General features: G+C 34.8%; 1 protein-coding gene across 1 annotated transcript; it reads left to right on the forward strand.

Moving 5' to 3' along the window:
* Positions 1–6,773: 6,773 nt before the first annotated feature.
* Positions 6,774–10,235, forward strand: LOC108464931 (protein SIEVE ELEMENT OCCLUSION B-like). The gene is made up of 7 exons (XM_017765215.2): positions 6,774–7,031; positions 7,111–7,224; positions 7,308–7,756; positions 7,852–7,961; positions 8,092–8,234; positions 8,674–9,165; positions 9,260–10,235. Exons 1-7 carry the CDS (start codon positions 6,852–6,854, stop codon positions 9,887–9,889), a joined length of 2,118 nt encoding a protein of 705 aa, XP_017620704.1. The 5' UTR covers positions 6,774–6,851; the 3' UTR covers positions 9,890–10,235.
* Positions 10,236–27,830: the final 17,595 nt, after the last annotated feature.

The following is a 27,830-nucleotide window of genomic DNA, read 5'->3' on the forward strand; positions in this document are numbered from 1 at the left end:
TTGAAATATTTATTTTATTATTATTTTATTGCCTACATCATGATTTTAGTACCGTATAAAAATTTCGTTAACAAATTTTATTGTTTACATGATCAATTTGATAAAAAAACTAAATTGCGTAAAGTGCAAAAGTTGAGTTCTAGTAGCTAAAAGTATTAAGTAGTTATAGAAATTTAAAGTTTGAGTCCTTACATGATAATTAGACCATTTATGTTGATAGTGGATGTGCATGGCTTGATATAAGTAATTAGTAATGTTTTTAAAGGTTATTTAAGTAATTTGTAAAATAAAAATAAAACTAATAAAATAAAATAAGCCATCGTCTTTATTTTCATCACTTACAACTGAAATTAAGTGAGAATGGAAGCCATGGAAGCTTGAAGTTTCAGCAAACCTAATTACCTTGCATTGTAAGTGATTTTTGTCTTGTTTTTTTTTATGATTTTTATGTTTTCAAGATCGTTATAGGTTAATCTAGCTAGCTCAGGGGCTAATTTGTGAAACCGTTAAACTATTAGGATTTTTCCATTAATGAATATGCATGAGTTTTGATGAGTTATGGAAGAAAATGGATAGTTGTTGTTATATAAACAACTTTTGTTAAGTGATTTTTGATAAAATTGTCAAATAAGGATTAAATTAAAAAATAGAAAATTTTACATAGTGAATTTGTGAAATAAATGAAATATAGGGCTTGCTAGGGACCTAATTGATATTCAACTATAGTGGGTTGTGGTGAAATTTCATAAATGTCCATTTTTATGAGCTAGGGACTAAATTGAAAAGAAATTAAAAGTATAGGGGCAAATGGTAATTTTTCCAAAATATGATTTTGGGTTAAATTGAATAAAATACATATTGAATTGAGTTAAATTTATCCGTATAGATTAAGAAAGACCTTGTACGACTTTAGATCGGGGCAAAGATAAAGTCTCGATTAGTCGCTTCCATATCTATATTTACTTGTCGAGGTAAGTTCGTGTAGTTGAATTGTGTATATATGCTTTTGAATAAAATATACTTGTGTTGTTAGTTACTTTTTGTATATACCGGTTGCATATCCAACGATGCACGACGACTACTGGGCCCCGTTTGAACCTTAGGAATTCATAGGATACAAATGACATGTCATTAAGGTTTACATGATTCGGCTGTTGGTCCTGAACGTCCTACCTATGGCTGAGGTCTAACATGTGTTGCGGATACTCCATAGCTCACAAGCAGCATCGTGTATCTACGTTTTGATCCACAGCTCATGTGAGCATACATGTACAGGATTTGACGGATTATAGTTATATGATTTAGCACACTATGTGTGAGCTATCTCGGGTATCCGATAGTATTCTAAATGGTTCAACGACATTATTCTGATACGAAATGGTAAGAATTCGATATGAACTATTATAGGGACACCTGAGAATTACATTGAAATGTAGATACAAGGTATATTATGAATTGAAATGGATGATACATGTATATGAAACTTAATCAAATGATGTGCTCATCCATGTTTATTTGTTTATGTATATGTTTACATTGCCTATACGATATGAGTTCACCTATATAATGGTCCAAACCCATATTGTGCAGTCTCATAGAAGGGTGCAAGCGTCTTACATACAAACCCAAAGTGCCACGTAAACTCAAAGTACGAACTGTGTAGAGTACGAATTAAAATCCAATCAGGTAGCGGATTGGTAATAGTGAGTATCATAACAATGTTAAAACACTAATTTTTTTTACTAGGATCATACCAAACAAGCAACACATAAGAACAATGGTAAAAAGAATAACAAAATCCAAATTTATTGGATTTTGGAGATTTTAAGGGGTGAGGTCCTCTTTTCTTAAATCTAAACGGTGGAGTTGTTAGGAACACGAGAATGTTATGATAAGATTTATATGTCCATCTTGGGACAGGTTTGAAAGAGCAAAAAAAAGATTAGGCGGAAACTTTTGGTTGTAAATTTGAGAAGGTGCTTTTTTAAAGTACCCCAATTTTAGAAAGAAGATATTGAAACAAGTTTAACTATGCAAATTACTATCAATTAATTGCCGACTATGTGCAATGGATGGTAGGGTAACTTAGTGCCAAATTCTGGGTTATGATATTTTTTTGTGTTTAAGGATAGAGAGATGAGTGAGAATGAAAAGAAAAAAGAAAAAAGAAAGTTTTTATATTGAAAGGTTAAAACGATACCATTTAAACATTAAGAATATTTATTTCTAAACGACTTTTTATAAGAAAAAAAAAGTAAGCTATATTCCAAGCAAAGATGAATCTTGGATTTCCACTTAAACGCTAAGAAATTTCTTTAAACAAAGAATTCTTTATCTCAAGCTTAGGAGATTAGACGAATATCTCTAAGTAAATCAAGTTATTTCTTAAAAGATTGAAAGTGTCAAGTTAAAGTTCAACACAAAAAATTCTCATGTTAATCTTAATTAAAATATTCTTTATCAAGTGAATTATTTTAAATATTTTAAATATTTTTAAAAATTAAGGATGACAAGTGCTTAAAGAGTATTGTTTTTGATGCATGCATTGTGAGGATGTTAATCCTTTTCAACATCAAACTTTAAAATATTAAAACATCAAAAATTTATATAAATTAATGCGAAACATTAATACCGATAAACAAATTAATAATATGTTATATTTTAAACTATTACAAAACTATTTAAATAATAACTAAAAGAAAATGTTTATTATTCTTAAGAAAAATAAAAGCTATATCAAATAAATTTCAATAACTTATATCTTTTTCAAAACTATTTATACACTATCTCGTGTTGAAACTATTTAATTATATTATCTATCGACTATTGTGAAAAGTAACTTTTCTTATCATAAAACTAAAAAGATAGCAACAAAAACAAAACAAAACATCTTTAACACTGTACTCTAGCAAATTCTATAGTCTTAGTAAAAATTTCAAATCCACTTCTACGATTTTTATTTGGGAAAAATTGTAATTGTGAGTGGATAAGGTCCTTTTACAAATATGCCCATCTTATATTGTTTTTATAATTTGGAAGATAATTTATAATTTTGAATCTTAATATTGTATCTGTTAAAAAGTTTTTGAAGCTAAATTCAACTCATTTGGTCTTTTTCAATCTTTTTTATAGACCTCAAGAGTATACATAATATTTATACTGCATTAGTCACGCAGGAATAGGAAAATCCTAAATATATGGAAATATGTATAATATATTCCTAAATATATGCCTAAAAAATATACAATATCTTTAGATATTCCTAAAAGATAATATCTCATAATAATATCCTAACACCTCCTTCAAGTTGGAGCATGCAGATCATAAATGCCCAACTTGCTGAAAATGTATTCAAGTTGCAGTTTACCAAGCGCTTTTGTAAAAATGTCAGCTAATTGAACAAAGGTTGGAACATAAGAATGTGCAATCAACCTATCATGGATTGCATTCCTAACAAATTGATAATAAACTTCAATTGCAATATGCAACATAGATTGACAATCACAAAAAAATAGCTTTAGGATGATGAACACCTAAGCTTAATAGCAAGGCCTCTAGCCACTTGAGCTCACAAGTGGCAAAAGCCATATACTTATACTCAGCCTCAGCGAAAGACTGAGAAAACATATCTATCACCACAACCCTTTTACTCAAATGGGACAGGAAATCAACAAAAACATATGACCAAATCAAAGGGTAATCTGAGGCACACAGTGGTTCCTTATTGTATCACTTACGCTTCTTAGAACTACCACTTCTTCAACAATCCGTGGATAATCCATAACAACAACTCATCATCTAATGCATTCAAAAGCTGCGAAGATAGGGCGATGCAAATAGCATAATCCCAATCATCAAAATTGTCGAGCTTTAATCAAATAGGAGTAATAAAATCATCAGGTCAATCTTGAAAACCCTAGAAAACCAAAGAGTTAGGTTCTATTAAACTAAGCCTTATTGGAAAATATGTTTTGATATAACAAATTAAAGTGTTTTTGAATAAAAGCAAAGTTGAGCAATTTGATAAAATCAAGTTGAAATAGTTTCAATTGAGTCAAACATTTTCAAATATGTTTTAACCATTTTCAAGCAAGTTAGAATTGCTTCAGGACAAAAAAGTATCGATATTTTACAAGATATCGATACCCCTCTGATAATTGATACCAAATTGACATTATGTTTCTTTCAAACCCTAGTAGGTATTTTTGGTATCGAAACTTTACTTAAGGTATTGTTATATTTCCTAAAGTATCGATATCTCTGCTCCAATAGTCACTGAAATCTACATTAATTAAAAAAGTATTAATACCTTTTTAGTAGGTATGGATACTCGTTGCCGCAAGTGTAATACCTAGTATTTCATCCCCACCGGCTATATTTACTTCCACAACAACCACAACAGTTGGAAATCAATTAGAGGGTATAAATACCATCTTCCAAAGGTCTAGCAGCAAGAAGACCAATGTGGAAAGCTTAAAGATAAAAAAAAGACCTAGAACTTAATTCTTTCATACATTTTCTTGTAGACACTTGTGAGCTTTCATTGTATTCATTTAGCTCAAGTGTTCTTCTTTGTATTTGTGCTTAATTGGAAAATATCCTGATCTTGTGAGGATTGTTTTCTTTGTTTTCTTATTTGTATCTCTTTTGAGAGAGGGTTTATTTTAAGGTTTGGGTAGAAACCTTAAGGGAGTTGTACTTAAGATTTGGGGGTATAACTCTTAAGAGAGATTGTAAGGTTAAACCTTATCTTCAAATGTTGCCAAATTAGTAAATTTGGGAAAATCCTTAATTGTTGAAAGCTAAGGTAGTAGAGTAGGCAATCGGGGCCAAACCACTATAAATCCTTATGTTCTTTGTTGCACAATTTTTGTTGCTTCCACCACAACTTCTCAAAGGCCGATTCAACCTCCCTATCGTCGATCTCGAGTTGATCTTTCTGAGCTAACAGGTTCAATCTTAGGTGGCAGTGGATAAATAGAATCATTGCCAGGCATTGAGAATGATGAAAAAATTTGTCTTAAAAGGCGGGCAATTGCCGGTAAGAGGCTGACATTGCCGCTCCGCTAGGCAAAACAAAAGATAATAAGAAAACGATTTGGAGAAGAAAAATTAAATAAAAGGGGAACATAAGCTCTTGATAAAATGACAATAATAGAGTAATCCCTTTCAATCTGAGTATACATAATATTTATACTGCAGTAGTCACGCAGGAATAGGAAGGATATATAATATATTCATAAATATATTCCTAAATATATGCCTAAAAGATATACAATATATTTAGATATTCCTAACAAATAATATCCTATAACAATATAATATTCCATAATAATATTCTAACCGAAAGCATTTATTATATGTTTTCACAAACAATAGTACCCAAAAGTATGTTAAATGTTTTTCCTTCTACCTTGTGGAAAGATATATTAGTGGCAAATAAGCTTATGTCAAATGTTTTTCCTTCTACCTTGTGGAAAGATATATTAGTGGCAAATAAGCTTCTTGGAATAATAGTCATTAAAGAAAATCCCCTTTTGTTGAGTATGCTTTGTTTGTCTTGATATCCCTTTGGATGGAGGTTTACTTCCAGTGCAGTGCATTTAGTTTTTTTTTTTTGTCTCATGTTACAATATCATTACAATATTCAATCTCACAGCCACCGCTGTTTTTACATTAACCGTAAGTAAATATACCGCTTATCCAAAGGACCTTTAATGTTATCTATTTTGAGATCAATTTTATCGTAATATCATATAGAATTTAAATTTTTATATAAATTAACTTGGTACATTTTTTTAGTCAATTGACTTTACAACCGCTAAGTGTCTTTAACTTGACTGTATAATCATGAATCTAATTTTTTTTCATAAATCAAAAGTATATTTTTAATTAAAAAAGGGTATATTTTTATTTAAATTTATTTAATTATAAAATTGATTTGAAAATAGAAATTTTAGGTGGCATCACACTTATCATTGGGATCTAGTAGTAGTGAAATCGTTATTACTAAGGGTATAGCAGGAGAGAGAGCGAAAGGGCAAGATACACAATAATTGCTCTTTAGATTTTTAAATATCAGCTACAAGAGTAAAGCCGGGGTGAAATTTTTGCAACTATATATACATATTGTTCAATGAAGAAAATTTTGCGCTTTGAAGTCTAAGCATCTTAGCTTTTCGCTTCAAAGACGCAAGCCTCCTAAAACAGTAACTGTTACATTGGAGAGGAAGATAAGCCCATCAAGTTAGCTCGATTCCTTTGTTCTTTTCTAATTTGGAGATATTTTTTCCTGGTGTAGGATATTTGCCCTTAATCTATTTTACCCATAGTCTTGTTTCTTAAAGCATTTTATATTATGTGCCGCACCAACACAAATTTAAACATGCTCGTATTGTTTGATACACTTTTCGATTCCATATCTCTAACAGTAAAAAAAGAAAAAGTATATCACTTTAGCTACATGCATCTCAACATTCCGATAAAAATCTTGTATGGGAATAAACTGAAATTAAAAAGAAAAGAAAAGTTAACCAAGGGAATCACCATAACTAAACCAAGACATTTTGTTATCGCATTAACATTCAACAATGAACGTAAGTTTGAAGTTGCCAAAACTCCCAGTCTAGGAATCTCCGGAATCTTTAGTCTGTTATATCTTGGGGGGACAATATATTTGGAAGCAATTATTCAAAATTCTAATCCTCTGCTAGCACTTCATAACTTAAACCCCATTGGAAGCAAGGAAGAAGTTCCTTCTCCAAATGAACTATATAAATTGCTTATGACTATGAGTTAGTCAAATATAATCCAACAAAAACCTTCAGTAAACAATCCACCTCTTTAACACAATGGAGTTGTCATCTGCGTTCTATGGGAGGAGCAACCCACATATGTTATCGACCTCAGGTGGCAAAGCAATGGGGAAGTTAATTGAGGCCACCCATGAGCCTGCAGGTGTTGAAATTAACATGAAACCTGTTCTTGACATTGTTGAAGACATCTTTGAACGAGCAACCCCTGCTGCTCCGGTAACCATAGTTCAGGTTAAGGCCTTCATTATTACCTTCTATATGCATATATAATATGATTAATTTCATGTTTGAATAGGGAGCAATCATGCAAGTGGATGCGTCGGAATCAGATGAAAGGGCTCTCCATTATTCCAGCCTTGAACAGATGATGGACGTCTTATCAGCCACCATAAATAGAATTTCCTGCGAGGTTAGAGTACTATTCTCATCTTCTCTACTACTTCAAAGAAACCCAGTTTAAAAGGCTATTGTGATATTTTGTAATGATGGCAGATAACCTACCGGTTGTCTATTGGTGAAGATGCACATTCAACAACTCTAGCAGTGGCTCAGATAGTTAAAGGCTACTCGTGGGATGCAAAGATTGTGCTAGCCTTGGCAGCATTTGCGATGACTTATGGTGAATTCTTGCTGGTGGTTCAGCTTTACGCCACTAATCCACTTGCCAAAGACGTTGCACTCCTCAAACAGTTGCCGGAAATTCTTACACGAGCTGACCTTTTGAAACCCAAATTTGACATACTTGCCAACCTCATCAATGCGATGGTGGTGGTAGCCAAGTGCACTGTGGAATTCAAGGGGCTTCCATCTAAGTACATTAGGCCCGAAGACCCCGAATTGTCATCCGCCAATGCTGATATTCCTTCAGCTGTTTATTGGACCATCCGAAGTACAGTGATATGCTCATCACAAATTATGGGTCTCATTAATATGGGCCACGAGTATGTCATTGTATTCTCTAAGTATTAGGAGTAACGGAGAACAGTGTTTCTTATATCTGATAATTCTCTGATATTACGTTTGATGTTTCCCTCAGGTTCTTATCATCGACAACAGATGCTTGGGAGTTGTCAAGTTTGACGCATAACATCAATAGCATATACAACGATCTTGTGGAGAAACTCAATCGTTGTCGTCAACGCATTAGTAAGTCCATCGTCCTTTCGCGTCGCTGTTGCAAGATTACTTTTCACATCAAAGTATATGGATCACGTCCTAACTAATGCGATCTTGAACCATAAATCGGTATTGACGAAAATCGGTTAATTAAATGCAGATGAGAGAAAGGATATTGAGGCATTTGAAACGTTGGTGCGCCTCTTTGATGCAATCCATATTGATAATATGAAGATCCTCAAAGCTCTGATTTACGCTAAGGATGACCAGCCCCCACTTTGGGATGGAACTACTAAGCAAAGAGTATGCTTTAACCTTCCCATCTTTAGCCTTCTTTTGATTTTCCGAGATACAGTAGCCATGGATAATATTCGAGTAAACTATAATTTGAATCAATTACTGGACTGAAAATAAAAATTAATCCGAACTTAGATTAAAATAAATTTAAACATCACTTAAATATTTAGAATAAATCTAAAAGAGATCCCACAGGTGATAAGAGTTGAACATGAAAATTTTATTTCAAATTTAAATTTTACTATTTTTAAATAATTTTTATATATATTTTCATGTTTTTATCTTTGAGATTAACTTTTGAAACTTCCTTCCAATACTGAAATTCAAATTCCCAGCCACCATTAACATGAATTAATTGGACTATTAGAACCATAACCATACGAAGGATAAGGACTACACTTAAATTGTTGTAAACATATGTTTTTGACCACTGGTAACAATACAGGTTAGCATTGAATTGCTGAGGAGGAGGAGTGTGCTATTACTGATTTCAGACCTTGAGATCTCGGAAAAAGAGCTTATTATTCTTGAACAGATCTATAATGAATCACGAGTGCAGCCAACGAGGATCGAGAGTCAGTACGAAGTGATTTGGATCCCAATCGTTGACAGATCCACTACATTTGATGACACAAAGAGGAAGCAATTCGAGTCTCTACAAGCAATGATGCCATGGTACTCGGTCGGTCACCCTTCCATGATTCAACCAGCGGTGATGAGGTACATCAAGGAGGTGTGGGGTTTCAACAAGAAGCCTTTGCTAGTGGTGTTGGACCCTCAAGGAAGAGTTGCGAACCCTAATGCGATGCCTATGATGTTTATTTGGGGAAGCATGGCTTTCCCTTTCAGTAAGCTCAGGGAAGAAGCTCTTTGGAAGGAAGAAACATGGAGGATAGAACTCTTGGCAGATTCCATTGACCCCTCCATAATCAATTGGGCAAGTCCTTAAAACCCTTTTCGAATTTGGTTTAAATAAATAGAAAAATGCTAGTTTTAACCCTTGTAAGCCATTACATTTGCTATTGTTGCAGTTAACGGATAGGAAATTCATTTGCTTGTATGGTGGAGAAGATATGAATTGGATCCGGAAATTCACAACAACTGCAAAAGCCGTTGCGAAAACTGCCAATATCGAATTGGAGATGCTTTACGTGGGAAAAAGCAACCCTAGGGAGAGAGTTCGAAGAAACATGACCAACATCGAGTTAGAAAATCTCAGCCATACACTGTCAGACATTTCGCTCATATGGTTCTTCTGGGTGCGACTTGAAAGCATGTGGCACTCCAGAGCTCAACACGGCGTGACAGTACGAAATGACCTAATCATGCAGGAGATTTTGACCATGCTCGGCTTCGATGGAAGCGATCAAGGGTGGGCCGTGATAAGTAGGGGAGCCGATGAAATGGCAAGGGCTAAGGCGGAGACCTTTTTGAAAAGCCTGGAAGAATATACGGCGTGGGAAGCGGCGGCAGCGGAGAAAGGTTTTATTCCGGCACTGAATGATCACTTTCGAAGTCTTCGCACGGAGCATCATTGCAACCGCCTGACGCTTCCGGGGATTAGTGTTGCTGAAATTGGAAGCATCAAGGATACGGTCGTTTGCGTTGACTGCGGCAAGCCGATGGAAGCGCTCCTCATGTTCCGCTGCTGCACCGATTGATGTTTAAGGCGTCGCTGATCGACCGTGCTCATTGGAGTCATTTTGGAGTTGGTGTTAATAATTACAAGCTGCTTTGCTTTATGCTATAGGTAGGCTGCTGAATAAAATGTTGAAGATATCCCATTTATTATTAGTATATGCGAATTGCATTTCGCATGCAGAAGTTCACAATCTCGGGATTAGTTCTTTTTCCTGGCATGATAAAATAAAGTCTGTTACCTATCCTTTCCTTTTTCGGTTTTCTTTTTACCTTATTAGAAATAAATGCTAATTTGCTTTTTAACTTACAAATTGAACTTATATATAATGACTAAGATGAAATTAATATTTTTTTTATTTCTTATAACTTTTAATATTTTAAATAATTTTGTATAATTATTTAAGAAAATACTCGGCAATGAATCACATGCTCAATTCAACCTCAATTATTTGTTTGTTTTTATTTTTCATATTGTTTTTAATATATATTTTTAGATTTTTTAATTTTTTTAAAAATATTTGTTGGCATGGTAAAATGTCATGTCAGCATGAGGTACACGTGACAGGAGGATCGCTTTGCTCTTAAATTTAACGTATAGAATTATTTGCTCATTTTTTTAGTTGTTAGCATCTTGGTTGTTGTCCACTTTATGTGATGACATACCTATAACACCCTATACCCATAACCCACGTCGGGTCGGAGTACGAGGCATTACCTAACTTTATCTCATGCATATTAATAGTCTCAAGTCACCGAGACTTGGTCCAAATTAAAACTTTTTCAATTTCTACTTTAAACTTCTTATTATGGGCCTATGAGCCCCAAATCGACCATTAAAAACTATTCGGAACCATTCCGGGTCCTTAAACCAATCTTAAGAAATTTGCCTTAAAATAGGGCACATGCCCGTATGGAAGGGTAACACGCCCGTGTGACCATTTCGACATGGTCGTGCTGTGGCTCACACGGCCTGAGCACCCTGGGACACGCCCGTGTCCCACACCTGTGTGGAATTAAGTTCTAATTCACACCTATAGGGGTTTTCACATGACCAGACACATGTCTGTGTCAATGTCCCCTGTCCCTCACACGGCCACGACATGCCCGTGTCTTAACTTGTGTACAAAAACCTGGGTATTCTGTTTCTGACGTCAGCATTCCTAAATTGTCACATGGCCAAGGCACATGCCCGTGTACTAGGCCTTGTCCTCTACGGTTGAGACACACAGCCATGTCTCTGCCCGTGTGTTTATTATCATGCATATTGACTTGAAATTTTTACGTGCAGGGGTCACACGGCCAAACCATATGCCCATAGGGCTAACCGTGTGTCACACACACCCGTGTGTCTAACCGTGTGGGCAATATAAGGCTATTTACCAAACCTCATTGCCACCCTTGCATACTTATTTTCATGCAAATACCAGCCAATACCAAAACAAGCATAATTTCCAAAATCAAATCAACCATAATAGACATTTATTCAACCATTTAGATGCAACTTTTATAAACTTAAAATAAATATTAGCCATTATTCATGGCTTAATACTAAATGTGGGATCTATCCCAAGCCAACACATTTGGCCAAATCTCCAAGACTCAAAATAATAAGTTCTAATCCTATACATGCCATATTTAAAAATATAAATCCAACTATACCGAATATTTCAGCTGATAGTGTGATTGATATCTCTGACTTCCGGTGATCCTTGAGCTAGTTAGGCGGCATTGAAAGAAATAGAAAGGAAAAGGAGTAAGCACAAAACTTAGTAAGTTGCATATAAATAAATATACAACAATAAGTTTACAATTTACCAACAACTTATGATACCAAAGTGGGCACAAGCATGACTTACTCTTTACTTCATACAAATCACATAGCATATACAATGAGTTCACATTTTATACATATGTATCACTTAGGTACCTGTAATACTCACAATAAGGTTATACTTTTCTCATTAACTTAAATTTATAACTCTCGCCTTTAAACCATTCGGAACACTACCGGATATTCCCTAGGCCTCATCATGGGTAAAGTGCCGATGCCATGTCCCAGACATGGTCTTACACTGACACATCTCGTAACTGATGCATGTCCCAGACATGTCTTATACTGGCTTATGTCCCGAAGCTGATGCATGTCCCAGACATGTGTTACACTAGCACTCGTCTCAATGCCGATGCCATGTCCCAGACATGGTCTTACACTGGCTCTCATAATGTGGTCGATGCATGTCCCTGACATGTCTTACACTAGCTCACACAAATGACCCAGACTGTTGCTAGAGTCGAGCACGAGGTGTTAACGAACTTAATTCATTAATTAAACAGCTCAAACAATTTATTTTTAAAATTTTCAGACAAGCTGGCTAACTGCGTCACAGTCGCTTAAAAATTCATATCTCGAGTACCGAAACTCGAAACTAAGATCCGTAAATTTTTCCTGAAACTAGACTCATATATCTATCTACTAATTTTTTTATATAATTTTTTGTCAGGCCAATTAGTACAGTTTATTAGTTAAATTTTACCCTGTTTCAGCATTCGACAGCTTTGACCCCTGTTCACTATGAACTAATTTTATCTTTATACAAAACTCAAAATACTATTCCATTTGTTTCTATTAAAATTAGACTCAATAAGGAAATTGTACATATAAAGCATGACTTCTAATTATTTTTGTACTATCTTTAGTGAATTTCTAAAATCAGAACAGGGGATTCAGAAATCGTTCTAGTCCTGTTTCACAAAAATTTAAATATCTTATAAAATATAACTCATTTACCTATTTCGTTTCCTTCATATGAAAATAGACTCATCAAGCTTCGATTCCATAACTTATTCATCATTTTATTTCATTTCTACTATTTTTATTGATTTTTCAAATTCACATCATTGCTACAACAATATTCTATTTTATAGCAAATTTTACTTTACTATAGATTTTCATGGACTAAATAGCATTTTAAACATACATGACATCAAATATGATTTAGATTGGCCATTCCAATGGCTAATCATTTACAAACCCTTTTCTTACCAAACCATAACCATATCATAAGATCATTTACACAAAGTGTGTATAGTGCTATACATGTCACACTCAAAATATACAAGCCATTTTACCAATTTAGGTCCTCGGATAGTGTGAACAAGCCTTCGACCTATCCCGATTCTCAAGCCGGCTTGTCAAAACTACAATGAATGAAAAGGAGGGAGTAAACATAAATGCTTAGTAATTTCACATGCAAATAATAAGTAACATGATCATGCAATCCAACATAAACATCATTAAGACACACATAACATAAGAATACTTACTATCTTACCACAATTTTGTCTCACCAAGTTCTCAACCAAGAATTAAACTCATACCTGTCCATTTTCACTTCTTCAACACATTCATCATCGAATCACTTTCATTTTTAAGGATTCTCCATATTCTCTTAGGATTCTCCCGTTGAACACATCGGAATATAATTTCGGATACGCGGATAGTGTGCACTTAAGTGCTCTACTCATAACTAACAAGCTCAATAGCTTTTGAAATCTATGTAGCCAAGCTACCATGTAACCCGCCCGTAAACGAACTCGGACTCAACTCAACGAGCTTGAGCTTTCGCATCCATAAGTGAACTCGGACTCAACTCAACGAGCTCGGATGTCTAGTTACATCTCACGAACTCGGACTCAATTCAACGAGTTCGAAACTCAACCATCCTAGTGACATGTCACTTGTACCCTAATCTATTCCCAAGGTTCAAACGGGATTCTTCTCAATTACACATTTTTAATCGTCTTCTTCTAAAAATAGAAACAAATAATTGCTAACATCTCATACTTATCAAGTTGTTCACACAATTTGCATATTACCAAATAAGAATTCACAAAGCATAATATTTCATAATAATAAGTATCATATCATATAAATAACATTAAATCACTTAAAATAAAAATTATGTTACCTTATTTACACATGAACTTACCTCGATACAAAATATTAGCAATCGAGCCTATTCCTCGTAAACTTTGTTTTTCCCTCTATCACGACTTGAATCTTTTTCTCTTGATCTATAATACCAAATTAATTTATTTAATACATACATTCATCAAAACAACCCCTAGTACGAACTTTGGAAAAATTACCATTTTGCCCCTAAACTTTCACATATTTACACTTTTTCCCCAAGGCTCGTAAATTAAACCTCATCCTATTTTATTATGTTTTATGACATGCTGATCATTTTCCCCTTCTATGGAAACATCAAATTCACACTCTAACATGTACTTATGAATATTAGGTATTTTTACCGATTAAGCCCTTTTACTCATTTTCACTTAAAACCGAGTAGCACAAGTTGTCTAACATAATTTAAAACCTCATATTCTATCATAAAACACCAAAATACACAAATTTAACCTATGGGTATTTTTCCAAATATGAACCCTAGGTTGACTTATTGCTAACATAAGCTAAATCGAGTTATCGGGATTCCAAAAACATAAAAATCATTAAAAACGGGGCTTGAAATCACTTACTATGAAGCTTGAAAGTTGAAGAAACCCTAGCTATGGAGAGAGGTAAGGTTCGGTCAAGGCTCGATGAAGATGAACACATTTTGGCCTTAATTTCCCTTTTAATTAATTTTAATTACAAAATGACTAAAATACCCTTAATACCTTTCTTTGAAAATTTTCATGTACAAGCCCATTTTTGTCCAAAATTTTAAAAATTGGTCAAATTGCTATTTAAGACCTCCTCATTAATATTCCAAAGAAATTTCATACTAAAAACTTCTAGAATACAAGTTTTGCAAATTATTCAATTTAGTCCCTAATCTCAACTTAAGCACTTTATGCATAGAATTTCGTTTCGAAATTTTCACACAATCATGCAATCATATCATAAACCTCAAAATAATTATAAAATAATTATTTCTATGTCGGATTTGTGGTCACAAAACCACTATTCTGATTAGGCCCTAATTCAGGATATTACAACATGAATATTCGGTTTACTTCCTAAGGTCCCAACGGGAATTCTACTATCTCAATGATCATTACACATTCTCAATCTCGAAATCAAGAAATTCATGCCATATATATTCAATGACAATTTAAATATGGATAGTAGCAATGTAGTATTATTATTTACATACAACTTATCTTGGATTTCAAAATGTAGCGACTATACGGTTTAGTCGATTTACTTGGCTTTCCCCCGGTCTTAGTTCAGATTTGACAATTCTTGATCTATATTAGAAAAATGCACTCGTTTAGTCACTAATTTCAATTAGGCAATTGAAAATTCACATTTTTGGTAAAATGACCATTTTGCCCCTAGACTTTGGCAAAATGACCATTTTACCCCTATGCCCAAAAATCGATTTTTATCGAATTTCTTCGCCTATTAAGCTTAGCTGAACTGTTTTTACTCTTATAGCAACCTAAAATTCCCACTATTTCACACACTTATCACTTATTTTACAGCTTATGCAAAATAGTCCCTTTAGGTGTTTTCAAGCTAACACCTTTCACAAAAGTTGTTTATAAGATGACCAAGACTCATTTTCTTCCATAAAAACTCAAAAAACAACACAAATTCTTTCATGTCAAAACCCTAAACTCTTGATCATTTTGCAAGATAGCACCCTTATTTGAAAACTCATGCTTCAAGGGTCTCAAAAGTATAAAAATATTTTAGAAAAGCCATTAGGATCACTTACTTGTGAGTGCTTCAAGTTGATGCAAATTTTTTAAGCTTAAAACCCTAACAATGGCTGATATTTTCAGCTAAAAATAAATGGGAAATAGCGTGATATCATTTCCTTTTTCTATTTTCTATTTTAGTCAAAATTGGTCACCTTATCCCACCAAATATTAAAATATTTTTGACCACACATGTCTCCTATGGCCGGCCACCCTATTTATAGGGGTCTAATTTCCCTTTAAAGGCCCAAAATTTAGGTTCTCTAGCTATTTAACACTTTTAGCTATCAATTTAGAACTTTTACACTTTTTGCGATTTAGTCCTTTTTCATAATCGGGCTCACAAATGTCAAAATTAACTCACCAAATTTTTCATGTACTAATATAAACATGCTATGACTCCAAAATAATAATAAAATAATTTCTCCAACTTTGGATTTGTGGTCCCGAGACCACTATTCCGACTAGGCCATAAATTGGGCTGTTACAATACTAGTCTATCTGACTTCTGCTAGCACTAGTTTTGAGGTATGCTCCACTATTGAGAAACAATTTGCTACTCAATCTAGTATTAAGACCTCAAGTCTAAGGCATATGCTATATTATCAGAAAAAAGGGCAGATGACCATAAAAGAATACTTGTTCAAGATAAAGAATATGTGTGAGGCTTGTCTGCAACAGTGAGATTTGTGTCTGATCAGGAACAAGTAAGTATAATTCTTGCAGGGCTTCCACTTGAATATGACTCAGTTAAAGTAGTGGCTTCAGCTATTCCTGTTTCTCTTGAACTTCTTACTGAAATGTTGATTGATTGTGAGTGAATGCAACTTGAATTTGTAACAGTCCACTAGATGAACTCCTAGTTTCCGATTACTATTTATTGAGATATGGTATTTAAAGTAAATTTTGAATGAGTAAAGTATTATTTTTGACTAAGTATAAGACTTTGTGAATGCCCCAACTGACTAATATTGTGTTTGGCGAGCTCGGAGGTTTGGCAATCTCTCCTGTGGAGTATATGCCACCTCAGTTGTTTAGGCGTTTAAGTTAAGTTCTTAACTAATAGAATTATTTATTACTTTGGTGGTACAATTTAGTTAGTCTAATGAGGATTGGTTAGAATGGAACTAAGTTACTGTAGTTGATAAGAATAAAATTTTGATGAGGGTACTTAGTCACGAGTGTCGAGGGAGGGTTAGTGGGATAATTTGACTTTTCCACTAAACCTTGCTTTCATGCTTAGTTGTATAAAGTTAGTAGTGACTTATTGGACAAGCTTTATGTCTTCTTTGCATCCATTCCAGATTTTTCTCTCCTCTCGCTCTCTTTAAAACTTAAGACCAAAAACTTGCTTGAAGTTGGGTTTGTTGTATTCAACCAACTCTTTCGTTCGTTTTAGCACCCTGGTAACTATCTATGAACTTTAGGTTATTTCCTTGGTTATTTATGTTATTTTTAACACTGCATCCATTACTGTCAAAGTAGTTTGCAAGGAAGGAAACTTTCAGGTTCTGGGTTTTATGAAAATGCTTCTTGCAAGCATGTTTAATTTATGGCATAACCATCTGATAAGTTTAACCATTTATATTATAGCTCAAGACATTCTTGAAGGTTCCCTTGATATGTGCAAAGGCCCTACTGTTTAGACTTGCTACACTTTTGGAGAGTCCCTTCTTACTCCATGTGTGTACTATCTTTATTTATATTTTGCTTAAAGTAAGTATTCGTACTCTATAAAGATGAAATGTCTGTATATGAATGATGGTTGTTCGAAGTTGTTAGTCTAGTTTTTTTTTTTCTGTGTTAAAGCGTAAGAACTATTATTCATGTCTAAGCCACTACCCTCTACTTTTGGCAAGGGCAATATGAACTAAAAAATGGAAATAAATTCATGGCATTGCCTTTGGTGGAATAAACATTAAACTGATAGATCATGATACGTGAAAATGGTCATGTGGCAGTAGGGCAACAATATGTTGCAAACAAGATTGGCATATCATGATAAAGGAATATAAATGAAATGCACGATATGACTTTGACTATAGACCTGGATACGTAGCTAACATGATGAATATTTTTTTGTATGGGCGTAGTGTATACGCCAAAGGAATAGTAGATTGGCGTATAGTCTATCTGTGATAGGTACTCGCTAACTGGTGAACTGAGAAACTGTGTTCGAGTTTGAAAGAATTTCTTTGAATTAATTAATAAATTTTTTAATGCCTTCTTCTGGAACTCACTAAGTTCTTTGAACTTACTTAGTTACCTTTCCTTCTTAGGCTTATTGTTGAGGTAAAGGAATTTCTGAGGACTACGCCAGAAAATAGTTATTGTTGTGAAATTTCTAGTGTTCTATATTATTCATGAAATGGGGGGTGAAGTTAAGATGTTTAATTTTGAAGAATGGGTCTTGTATTTAATTTTATGTTCATGAAAGTATGATTTTAATGAAATTACAGTGAAATATTTATGTTTTTTTTTAAAATGTACTACCATATGTAGTCTTGTACGAAAAATGGTTTATATTTCATAACAACTTACACTATAGTTTAATTAGTTTGCACCAGAAATAACTTTAAAGATAATGGTTTTAAAGTAGTGACACAACATTCTTGGATCCTCACCAAGGATCGGGTTTGGAGTGTTACAAGTTTGGTATTAGAGTTAAGGTTTAGTCGATTCTTGAAAAAACCAAAGGTAGTGTCACACCCCTATCATGCATAGTACATCTCTGGCTTAGTCCTTAATGCTTTGTACTAAGATAAATCTTCTTTAGTAGTAAGATGAGAAAATGTTTGATAGTTCTAGAGAAGCTACTGATGAGGAAATGGAAAGTCGCCTGCCTACCCAAGAACAAGTTAGTACTGCCAACAACATCTGTAATACAAAGAATGCATTTAGAAATGTGTTTTTTGCGATGATGACTCAATTGTTCAATCAGTTTATGAGAAACAACCATGAACCTCAGCTACAACAATTATAACAACCTCATCAACCACAACCTAAAGAGGTTTGTCCAACTCAACTTGATGTTGATCCTATCAGAGAGATTTAAAAAAGAGGAGCCAATGAGTTCTTTGATGATAAGGGAGATGACCCTATTGTGGCTGAGCAGTGGTTAACTTGGTTTTACAGGATTATTTAAGAGCTGAAATGCACCCTTGAAGATAGTTTCTGATGTGTTGTATTGTTGTTGGAGGGAGAAGCTTACCAATAGTGGGAAACCTTGGTTAATGTTACTCTGGAGCAAATGATTGACTGGGATTTCTTTCTAGAAAATTTTAGAGAAAGATATGTCAATCAAATGTTTGTTGAGTAGATAAAGAAATACTTTTTGTATCTGAAACAAGGTAGAATGTTTGTTATGGAGTATGAGCATGAATTCCTTAAGCTCAGTCGTTACACTAAAAACATGTTTCAGACAAAAAAATAAATGTGTGATAAATTTGAATGGGGGTTCAGAGATGAAATCCATGCCTCAGTGCCAGCTTCAAAATACAATACTCTGGTAGAAATAGCAGTTAAGGCCCACATGATGGAATCAATTATCAGATATAGAAGCAAGAGCTTCAAAAGAGAAAGAATAAAGAGAGTTAGGTCAAGTCCTCTACCTCTATTCAGTTTTAAGAAACCTAAGGACCAACATTTTCAACTTCCAGAATGGTAAAAAGTGAATGTGATTACTATGGTAAAAATCATGGCGGTGACTACAGGAAGAACCTAGGAGTCTGTTTTGGTTGTGGGTCCCTGGATCAATTGGTTAAGGGTTGCATCAATTGAATTATAAATTAAATATCAAAATTTCTCAACAAATGTCCTAAACATCATATTTAAATTCCACAAAGTTCCTAAGCACAATAGGCATGCAAACAACCAAAAATCATAGCAAAACCAACATAGAATCTACCATATTGCCTTTTATTCGCAAAACACAAATAATTAATAGAACACCTACTAATAGCGACTAAAGTTTCTGCCTTGGATCAACCCACGAGACCATACCGCTCACACTGACACTACTTATCTACAATGGTTAAAAAGGAGTGGGTGAGCCTAACAAGCTAAGTGAATGCTCAGAACAACCACTATGCAAACAAGTCATTAGGCATCGACTAAGCGGACATATCACATATTCACGTTTAATCATCTTCCATTTATGCTATTACGCATTTATCTCATTAACCACATAATTATTTAAGCATATATCATAGCACATATAAACCATATTTAATCACATTCAGTCACATTATATGATAGTTTGACTCTTGAGGTTATGAAACACAATGTGAACTCTATCACCACACATCGGATACACAGATCTCCAACCCACCAAAATAACTTATAAAGTTGAACATGTCCTATAAGTGAAGCATATAGCTAGCATTCTCCAACACACCAAACACACATATCTCAGTGAATAGAGCTTAGCTCACATTCCCTTATCTCTCCGAAACTATCCTTGGGCCTCAACACCCCAAAATCACATCACAAAGGTGAGTACTCACAATCCTATGGCATGCCAACTATATCTAATGGACTCATAAGGTCACAAGGCCAAAATATCCACATTATTATCATATATTTACTGTATGTTCACATCGTTAACACATTATAATCACTGCCACATGGCATGAAAACATACTCACATATTTAATGTCACATGGTATGAATAACATACCCACATATTCTCTTTCACAACAGTCATCACAAGCTTATAGCACATATCATATCATCTTATATATGTTCATATTTTTACAATTGCACAAGCACACATATATCACATTTAATCATAAGAATGAGAACACTAACTCTCAGAATTTAGAGTAGGGGTTTAGGCTTCCTCTAAATTCCCAATTACACAATGAATCATCTACGAGTATCAATTTTAAAACACTCACCAAAATATATGCTTTCGCTGAAAAAACAAAAGCTCAAACAAGCTTTTCTTTGTCTTTGTCTCTACTCGTTAAAGGTCCTATTGAATCCGAAACTTCAACAAGACAACCACACAAACATACAATCAACAATCAGTCATTAACTCACCTTAAACAGTAAAAAATAATAATTTAAGCTACGTTCTCTTTTAACCGAAACCTTCAACATAAAAAACTTTAAATTCATATATCTCGGCCTACACTTAATTTTTTTGCATGAAACAATTCCTTTCATCTACATATTCATCTACGACTAATTCTTAACCTTTAAACTACACAAAACTACACATTTCAAGGTATCGACATTTTTTGACAAGTTTTGGCCATTATGACAAAAATCCATTAAAACTCAAGAAATCTTTAACGAAACTTAAAATTAGCTTTAGTAGACATCTAATCATGTTAAAAAAAGTTGAAAATAGTTTGAAACCACATTTTAATCCACAATCCCGAAATTCACCATTAACAACCAACTTTTCAGTTTTTACTTAAAACTTGCATTTCAATGGCTAAAAATTCAGTTTAAGACACTAGATATCATTTAAAACTATTATAAGGATGAATGATTACCTTATATGAAAGAAAAACAAGCTTTGACGCAAATCCAAGAAAACCCACTCTTGAAGAAGATGATGAAATTACTGAGGTTTTTGGGTGTTTTTCTTGGTTCCAATTGAGATTTAAGGTTCAAAGGATGTTGGAAATCAAGAGAGATTAGGATTCGAAAGTAAAAATCAATTGGGAGGGTTGGGAGAATGGAAGGGACAATAAGAACAACAATGGGGATTTTAAAATTTTGGTTAAATTGCTTCATAAAAACTCTCAGTTTTGACTCTTTTACAAAGCAATCTTATTTTTAAATTAAAGGTATTTAAAACTAATTTTCTAAAATTGACTTAATTTCCTAACAGCCATTGTCAAAAACATTATTGATTACCAACCTTATAAATTTTAAGCACATATAAGCTAAAATTCTTAAAATACCTTTGAAACTTCAAAGCCCAATTTTGAGGTGTTACAATTTTCCCCCTCTAAAAAGAATTTCATCCTCGAAATTACCTGAACTAAACACATAAGGATATTGCTATCTCATCGCCTCTTTAGCTTCCCAAGTAGCCTTTTTAGTTTTGTTGTTGTGCCCCAAAACTTTAACCAACAAAACCCTCTTGTTACACAAAATCTTCTCTTTATGAGCTCGAATCGCAATTGATTCATTTTTATAAGTAAGACCAGGTCGAACCTCGATCTCCTCTACTGGAAAATATGCGAAGGATTTGAATGATACTTTCGAAGCATAGACACATGGAAAACATCATGAATTCACTCAAGTTCCAGCGATAACTTAAGTTTATAAGCTACCGGTCCAATCCTCTCAACAACTTCATATGGTCTTACATACTTAAGACTCAACTTACCCTTCATTGGTAGCACAATGGATATGCAAGTCGTGCAAGTATACACGTCGAACAAGTAATAAAGTGATGAGTGAGATCGTCTCTACAGAGATTAGATAGGTATATTTTGGTCAAGTTATTATAATTAAGTTTGATTAATGCTAAAGAAAAATAATAATAAGGATGCAGTGGAAAAATTAGAAAATGATGATGTATAAAATGTGCAAAAGAAAATAAGTAAACGGAACAAGAATGCCATTGTAATAGCCCAATATTGGGCCTAGTTGGAACAGTGGTTTCAGAACCACTCAATCGAGGTCAGAGAAAATATTTTTAATATTATTATATATGTTATAGCATGATTTTATGAGTGCATGGAAATTTTGGTGAAATTATTTTAGCGACTGCATACTTAATTACGAAAAAAGACTAAATCGCATCAATTGCAAAAGTCCCATTTTGATAGCTAAGGGTGTTAATTTTCCATGAATCTTAATGTAGAGGTATTTAAAGGACAATTAGGAAAATTTTAGAAGTCTAGGTGGTTTGGTGACTTAAGTGAATAAAATAAAACAAAATGACTTCATCTTTTCATTCTCTTCTCCTACCACTGAAATTTTTAGCCATTAGAGGGGTTTTTGACCTTCAAAATCTCAGCAACTTTAAATCTTTGCAAGTAAGTGATCTTGATGACTTTTCTTAAATATTTTTGTACTTTTAAGACCCTTGTAGCATGAGCTTTCTAGTTGGGGGATTATTTTGCAAAATGGTTGAAAGTCTAGGGTTTTGCCATGGAAACCCTAAGTAAGGACCATTTTGCATAAGTTGTAAAATAGGTGATAAATGTATGAAATAATGAAAATTGTGGACTGATTCTAGTATAAAAAAGTATTCGGCTAGGCTTTATTAGTGAGAAAATGTGATTAAAATCGAATTTCGAGCCTAGGGGTAAAATGGTCATTTTGTGAAAGCCTAGGGGAAAAATGGTCATTTTGCCCAATTATAAATTTTTGAGTATCTAGATTTATATGCTGACGAAATGAATGAATTTTATCAATATAGATCCAGAGAAGCGTGATTCAAGTCTTGATCAGGGTAAGAACAAAGTTTACGAGGATTAAGCTCCTTCTTATCATTTTGTACCGAGGTAAGTACATATGTAAATGTGTCATTGTAGCTTACTTTTAAATGTTTTATTTTTACCATGTATCATAAATTTTACTCGATGTCATAAAAGTATAAATAATGCGAGGTAAAAGTAACCTACATTATGAACAAGTGCAACAACGTCAGGTTAGATACGAGATCCCATTGAACCTCAAAATAGTATAGGATATAAAAAGGTAAGTCATGAGAAATTGAGTGGTCTGAACTCATGAGTTGAGTCTAAGTTCATGAGATAAGCGAAATATGTAATGTGGGTCCAAGTACTGACTTTCTGTGTATATTCGTGAGCAGCCCAAGGAGCGGGCATTACATAATAGAGCTATAGCGTCTGGGTAATGACTTAGTAAAAAGGCCCGTGAGTAGCTCAAATAAAGAAGTATTACAATTCGAGGTAGCTTTGGTTACTTGTATGGTACTTAAGAGTAAACTATCCGAGTATTCATTGGTATTTCCTAGTGTTCAATAGGTAACTCGATGAATGGATTGGCGATACTTCCAGTGAGGTATGTCAATAGAGAGAATGAATTTGAGTTATTTTACAGGTAATTGTAGGTATGTATACTAAACTCCCGAATGAAAACCTTAGTATGATATGAGATGTAGTAAGTATGCATAGAATAAGTGAAGAGTAAGATAGTGAGATTAAAATGATATATCATTTAAGTATGATAAACCACAGTTTGATGAATGTATTTCTAGTTACACTTATTTACATATATGTACTTACTAAGCTCCCATGCTTACCTTATTTCCTTTCCATTTTCTCATAGTGCCACCAAAGTAGTTCAAGGATCATCGCCTACGTCAGGGAAGCCAGCCACACTATCCTTAAAGCACTTGGTATAGCTAGTTTTATCATTTTGATTATGGGATGTATAGGAACTTTTGATTTTATTTTTGTGTTACATTGTTTTGAGGCCAAAGGTGTTGGCTTGTTTTAGCATTTGACTCATTTTGTATAAGGCCATGAAATTGACTAATATTGTAAGCCATTATATAAATGCAAGATAGTGTTTTACGAATGTGAAATTGTTGGCATGGTTGAACTTATGAAATGTATATAGGTATTAGTTATGGTTATTGGTTGATAAATCATATTAAGTTATATTTTGATATGTTGATTGGTATTAAATTGTGTTTCAGGGTGGTATAGGCTTTGTAAATAGCCTTATATTGTCCACATGGGTAGACACACGGACGTGTGTCTAGGCCGTGACACACGGCCAGCCCCATAGGCGTGTTGTCCGGCTGTGTGTCCCCTGTATGTCAAAGTTTCAAGTCAGTATGCATGGTAGTAAACACACGGCCAGAGACACGGCCGTGTGTCTCAACCGTGTAGAGGACACGACCTATGGCCACGGGCGTGTGCCTTGGCCGTGTACCCCTTATAGGATGCTGACGTTAGAAACAAAATGTCAAGGTTTTTGGATATGGGCTAGGACACGAGCGTGTCATGCCCGTGTGAGGGACACGAGCGTGTTTTAAGCCATGTGAAAACCCCTGTAGGTTCAAATTTAGAATTTAATTCACACTGACATGGGACACGACCGTGTCTCTTGATGCTTAGGCTGTGTATGTCACATGGGCCATTAACACGACCATGTATTAATAACCATACGAGCATGTGCTCTGTTTCAAGGGTTATTTTTCTAAAGTTGGTTAAGGACCCGAGCCGATCTCGAATGGTTTCCAATGGACGTTTAAGGCCTCGTAGGAAAATGTTAGGGAGTTTATATAAAGTTTTAAAATTTATCAAGTCTTGATGATTTGAAAAAGTTGGAATGAACGTGTTTAAGTGTGGTAACACCTCGTATCTTGTCCCAGCGTAGGACTCGGGTGCAGGGTGTTACATTTAGTGGTATTAGAGCTATGGTTTAGTCTGTTCTCAGACTAACCTAGCGTGTGTACGAGTTTAGCTATATATGCCATAAATAAATTGTGATAGTGTGATGGCTCCTGATTTTTTTATCATGTTTTCTTATAGTAATGGATCCCAATTGAACTATGGCGGACGATGTATAAGGTAATGCATCGGCTCCTACTGAAGGGGTGGTGTCATCTAATAATTGACCTTCCATGATTAGCCAGGGAGGGGGACAAGGGGCTCGGGAAGCCTTTTGCCACATGATGAGTAAATGGTACACGGAGTTCGTCCGAGTAAACCCAAATGCTCAACCCCCTCCACCTCTACCTATCCCTCAACTTGTCCCTGTAGCACCGCAGGGTATGGATTTTGTGAGACTGAATAAACCCCCAGTAGACAAGATCCGAAAGCATAGAGCTGAGGAGTTTTATGCAAATAAGGATGATGATCCTGAAATGACAGAGTTCTAGCTTGAGATTACCATCAGGGTATTCGATGAATTATCTTGTACTCCCGAAGAATACTTAAAGTGCGCTATATCCTTGTTGGAGGACTCGGCATACCACTGGTGGAAAATATTAGTTTTAGTGGTACCTCCTGAGAGGGTCACATGAGAATTCTTCCATGAGGATATCCAGAAGAAATATATTAGTGAGAGATTCATGGATCAAAAGCGTAAGGAATTTCTTGACTTGAAGCATGGCTGCATGACGGTTACTGAATATGAAAGGGAGTTCGTCTGACTTAGTGAGTATGCTCAGGAGTGTGTGTCCTCCGAGGCTAAGATCTATCGAAGGTTTGAAGATGGACTTAATGAGGATATCCGATTGTCAGTGGGTAGCCTTGAATTGAAGGATTTTGTGGTGCTCGTTAATCGGGCTTGTAAGGCCAAAGAACTGATTAAGGAGAAGATGAAAAATGAGGCGGAGACTAGAGATGCAAGGAAGAGACATTCAAGCAAGTCATTTCCATCTCAGTCTAAGAAATCTAGGGACGTTTACTCCCATTCTCATGTGTCAGCTGGACACTCGTATAGAAATCATAAGAAGCAAGATTCAGATTCTAAATCTCGGGCTACATCAGTGGCTAGTGTGGGTAACATTAGGTCTTCTCGACTAGAGTGCCAACATTGTGGTAGAAATCAATTTGGAAAGTGTAGAATGAACGATGGATCTTGTTTTCGATATGGTTCTCAAGAACATTTTATCAAGAATTGTCTTGAGATGAACGAGAAAGAAAAATTTCAAGGTGCAAGGCCAAGTGGCACCAATTCTAAAGGAATACCTCAGAAGAATGTCGGAAGCGGGGTTAGCAACAAGAATGTAACAAGAGACACCACAGTGAGATTAGAAGCTAGAGCTCCGGCTAGAACCTACGCCGTATGCGCACATGAAGATGCATCTTCTTCCGATGTGATCACCGATATATTTTCTCTCTGTGATAAAACTATTATTGCTTTAATTGATCCTGGCTCCACTCATTCGTATGTGTACATGAAATTGATGTCTAACAAGAACATACCTATTGAGTCTACGGAGTTTATGATTAAGGTGTCAAACCCTCTAGGTAAGCATGAGATAGTCGATAAAATATGCAAGAAATGTCCCTTGATAGTTAGAGGTTACTATTTTCTGGACGATTTAATATTCTTGCCATTCAATGAGTTTGATGTCATTTTGGGTATGGACTGGTTGACACTCTATGATGCTGTAGTAAATTGTAGGAAAAGGGTTATTAAATTGAAATGTGAAAATGGTGAAACTCTTTGGGTTAAATCAGATGAACCAGAGAAGTTGCTTATTGTAATATCCTCAATGTCTACCCAGAAATGTTTGAGGAAAGGTTGTAAAGCTTATTTGGCTGTTATAATGAATGCTAAGGAGTCTGAGCTGAAGGTTGAGACAATACCAGTTGTATGCGAATATGCGGACGTATTTCCAGAAGAATTGCTCGGGTTACCCCCTAATAGAGAATTTTCAATTTGGTATAGAGCTAATGCCAGGAACAACACCTATTTTGATTGCTCTGTATCGAATGGCTCCGACTGAGTTGAAGGAACTAAAGTCACAATATAAAGGCTTTGTGAGACCAAGCTTTTCACCTTGAGGTGCTCCGATGCTTTTTGTGAAAAAGAAAGATGGGTCCATAAGGCTGTGCATAGATTACCGGCAGTTAAATAAGATGCAACCAAGAAATATCAATTGTCGTGGATTGACGACTTGTTCGATTAATTGAAATGAGCAGCATGTTTTTCTAAGATAGTGAGATCCGGATACTATCAACTGAGAGTTAAAGACTCATGATAAACCATAATATATACATATTTTTATCCCATGCTTGGCATATTTTTGGATGATTTATCATAAGATTTAGTGAATTTGATGCTCCTAATCCTTTAATTTCATGTTTTATACTCAGGAGAGCTTAGGATAGCAAAAAGAGCATGAAATAGGCCAAAAACGGACAAATCTAGGCCTAATTCAGGATTGCACACGACCTAGGCATTTTCACACGGGTAAACCACACACGGGTAGGCTACACACCCGTGTGTCATGGCCATGTCGACATTAAACCAAATCAGAATGGCACACGGCCTGAGCACCTTCACACGGGCGTGGCACACGGTCGTGTCCCTATTGAGCCAAAGTCTAATTCTATTTGGAAAAAGGCAATTTTGGGCTATTTTGGGCCTTCCAAAGTCTATATAAACACCCCAGAAGAGGATCAAAGAGGACATGCAGAGTAGAAGGCAGAAAATACTCAAGGATAGCCATCGAAATCAGCTCAGAAGTAGGATCTACTTCAAGACTGAAGATCTCCATTCAATTTCCTTAGAAGTATTTGGTTTCTTTATGTTTTGTTATTTTCCCAATTTTGAGATTTTTGCCAT

This window comes from Gossypium arboreum, chromosome 3 (assembly GCF_025698485.1).
Source record: "Gossypium arboreum isolate Shixiya-1 chromosome 3, ASM2569848v2, whole genome shotgun sequence".
Classification (NCBI taxonomy): Eukaryota; Viridiplantae; Streptophyta; class Magnoliopsida; order Malvales; family Malvaceae; genus Gossypium; species Gossypium arboreum.

Bases quoted from the DNA above. Each gene is read 5' to 3' on its own strand.
- LOC108464931 (XM_017765215.2), top strand. From the start codon at position 6,852: ATGGAGTTGTCATCTGCGTTCTATGGGAGGAGCAACCCACATATGTTA. The intron at 7,032-7,110 runs GTAACCATAGTT...ATGTTTGAATAG, and splicing joins GAGCAACCCCTGCTGCTCCG to GGAGCAATCATGCAAGTGGA. The intron at 7,225-7,307 runs GTTAGAGTACTA...TAATGATGGCAG, and splicing joins TAAATAGAATTTCCTGCGAG to ATAACCTACCGGTTGTCTAT.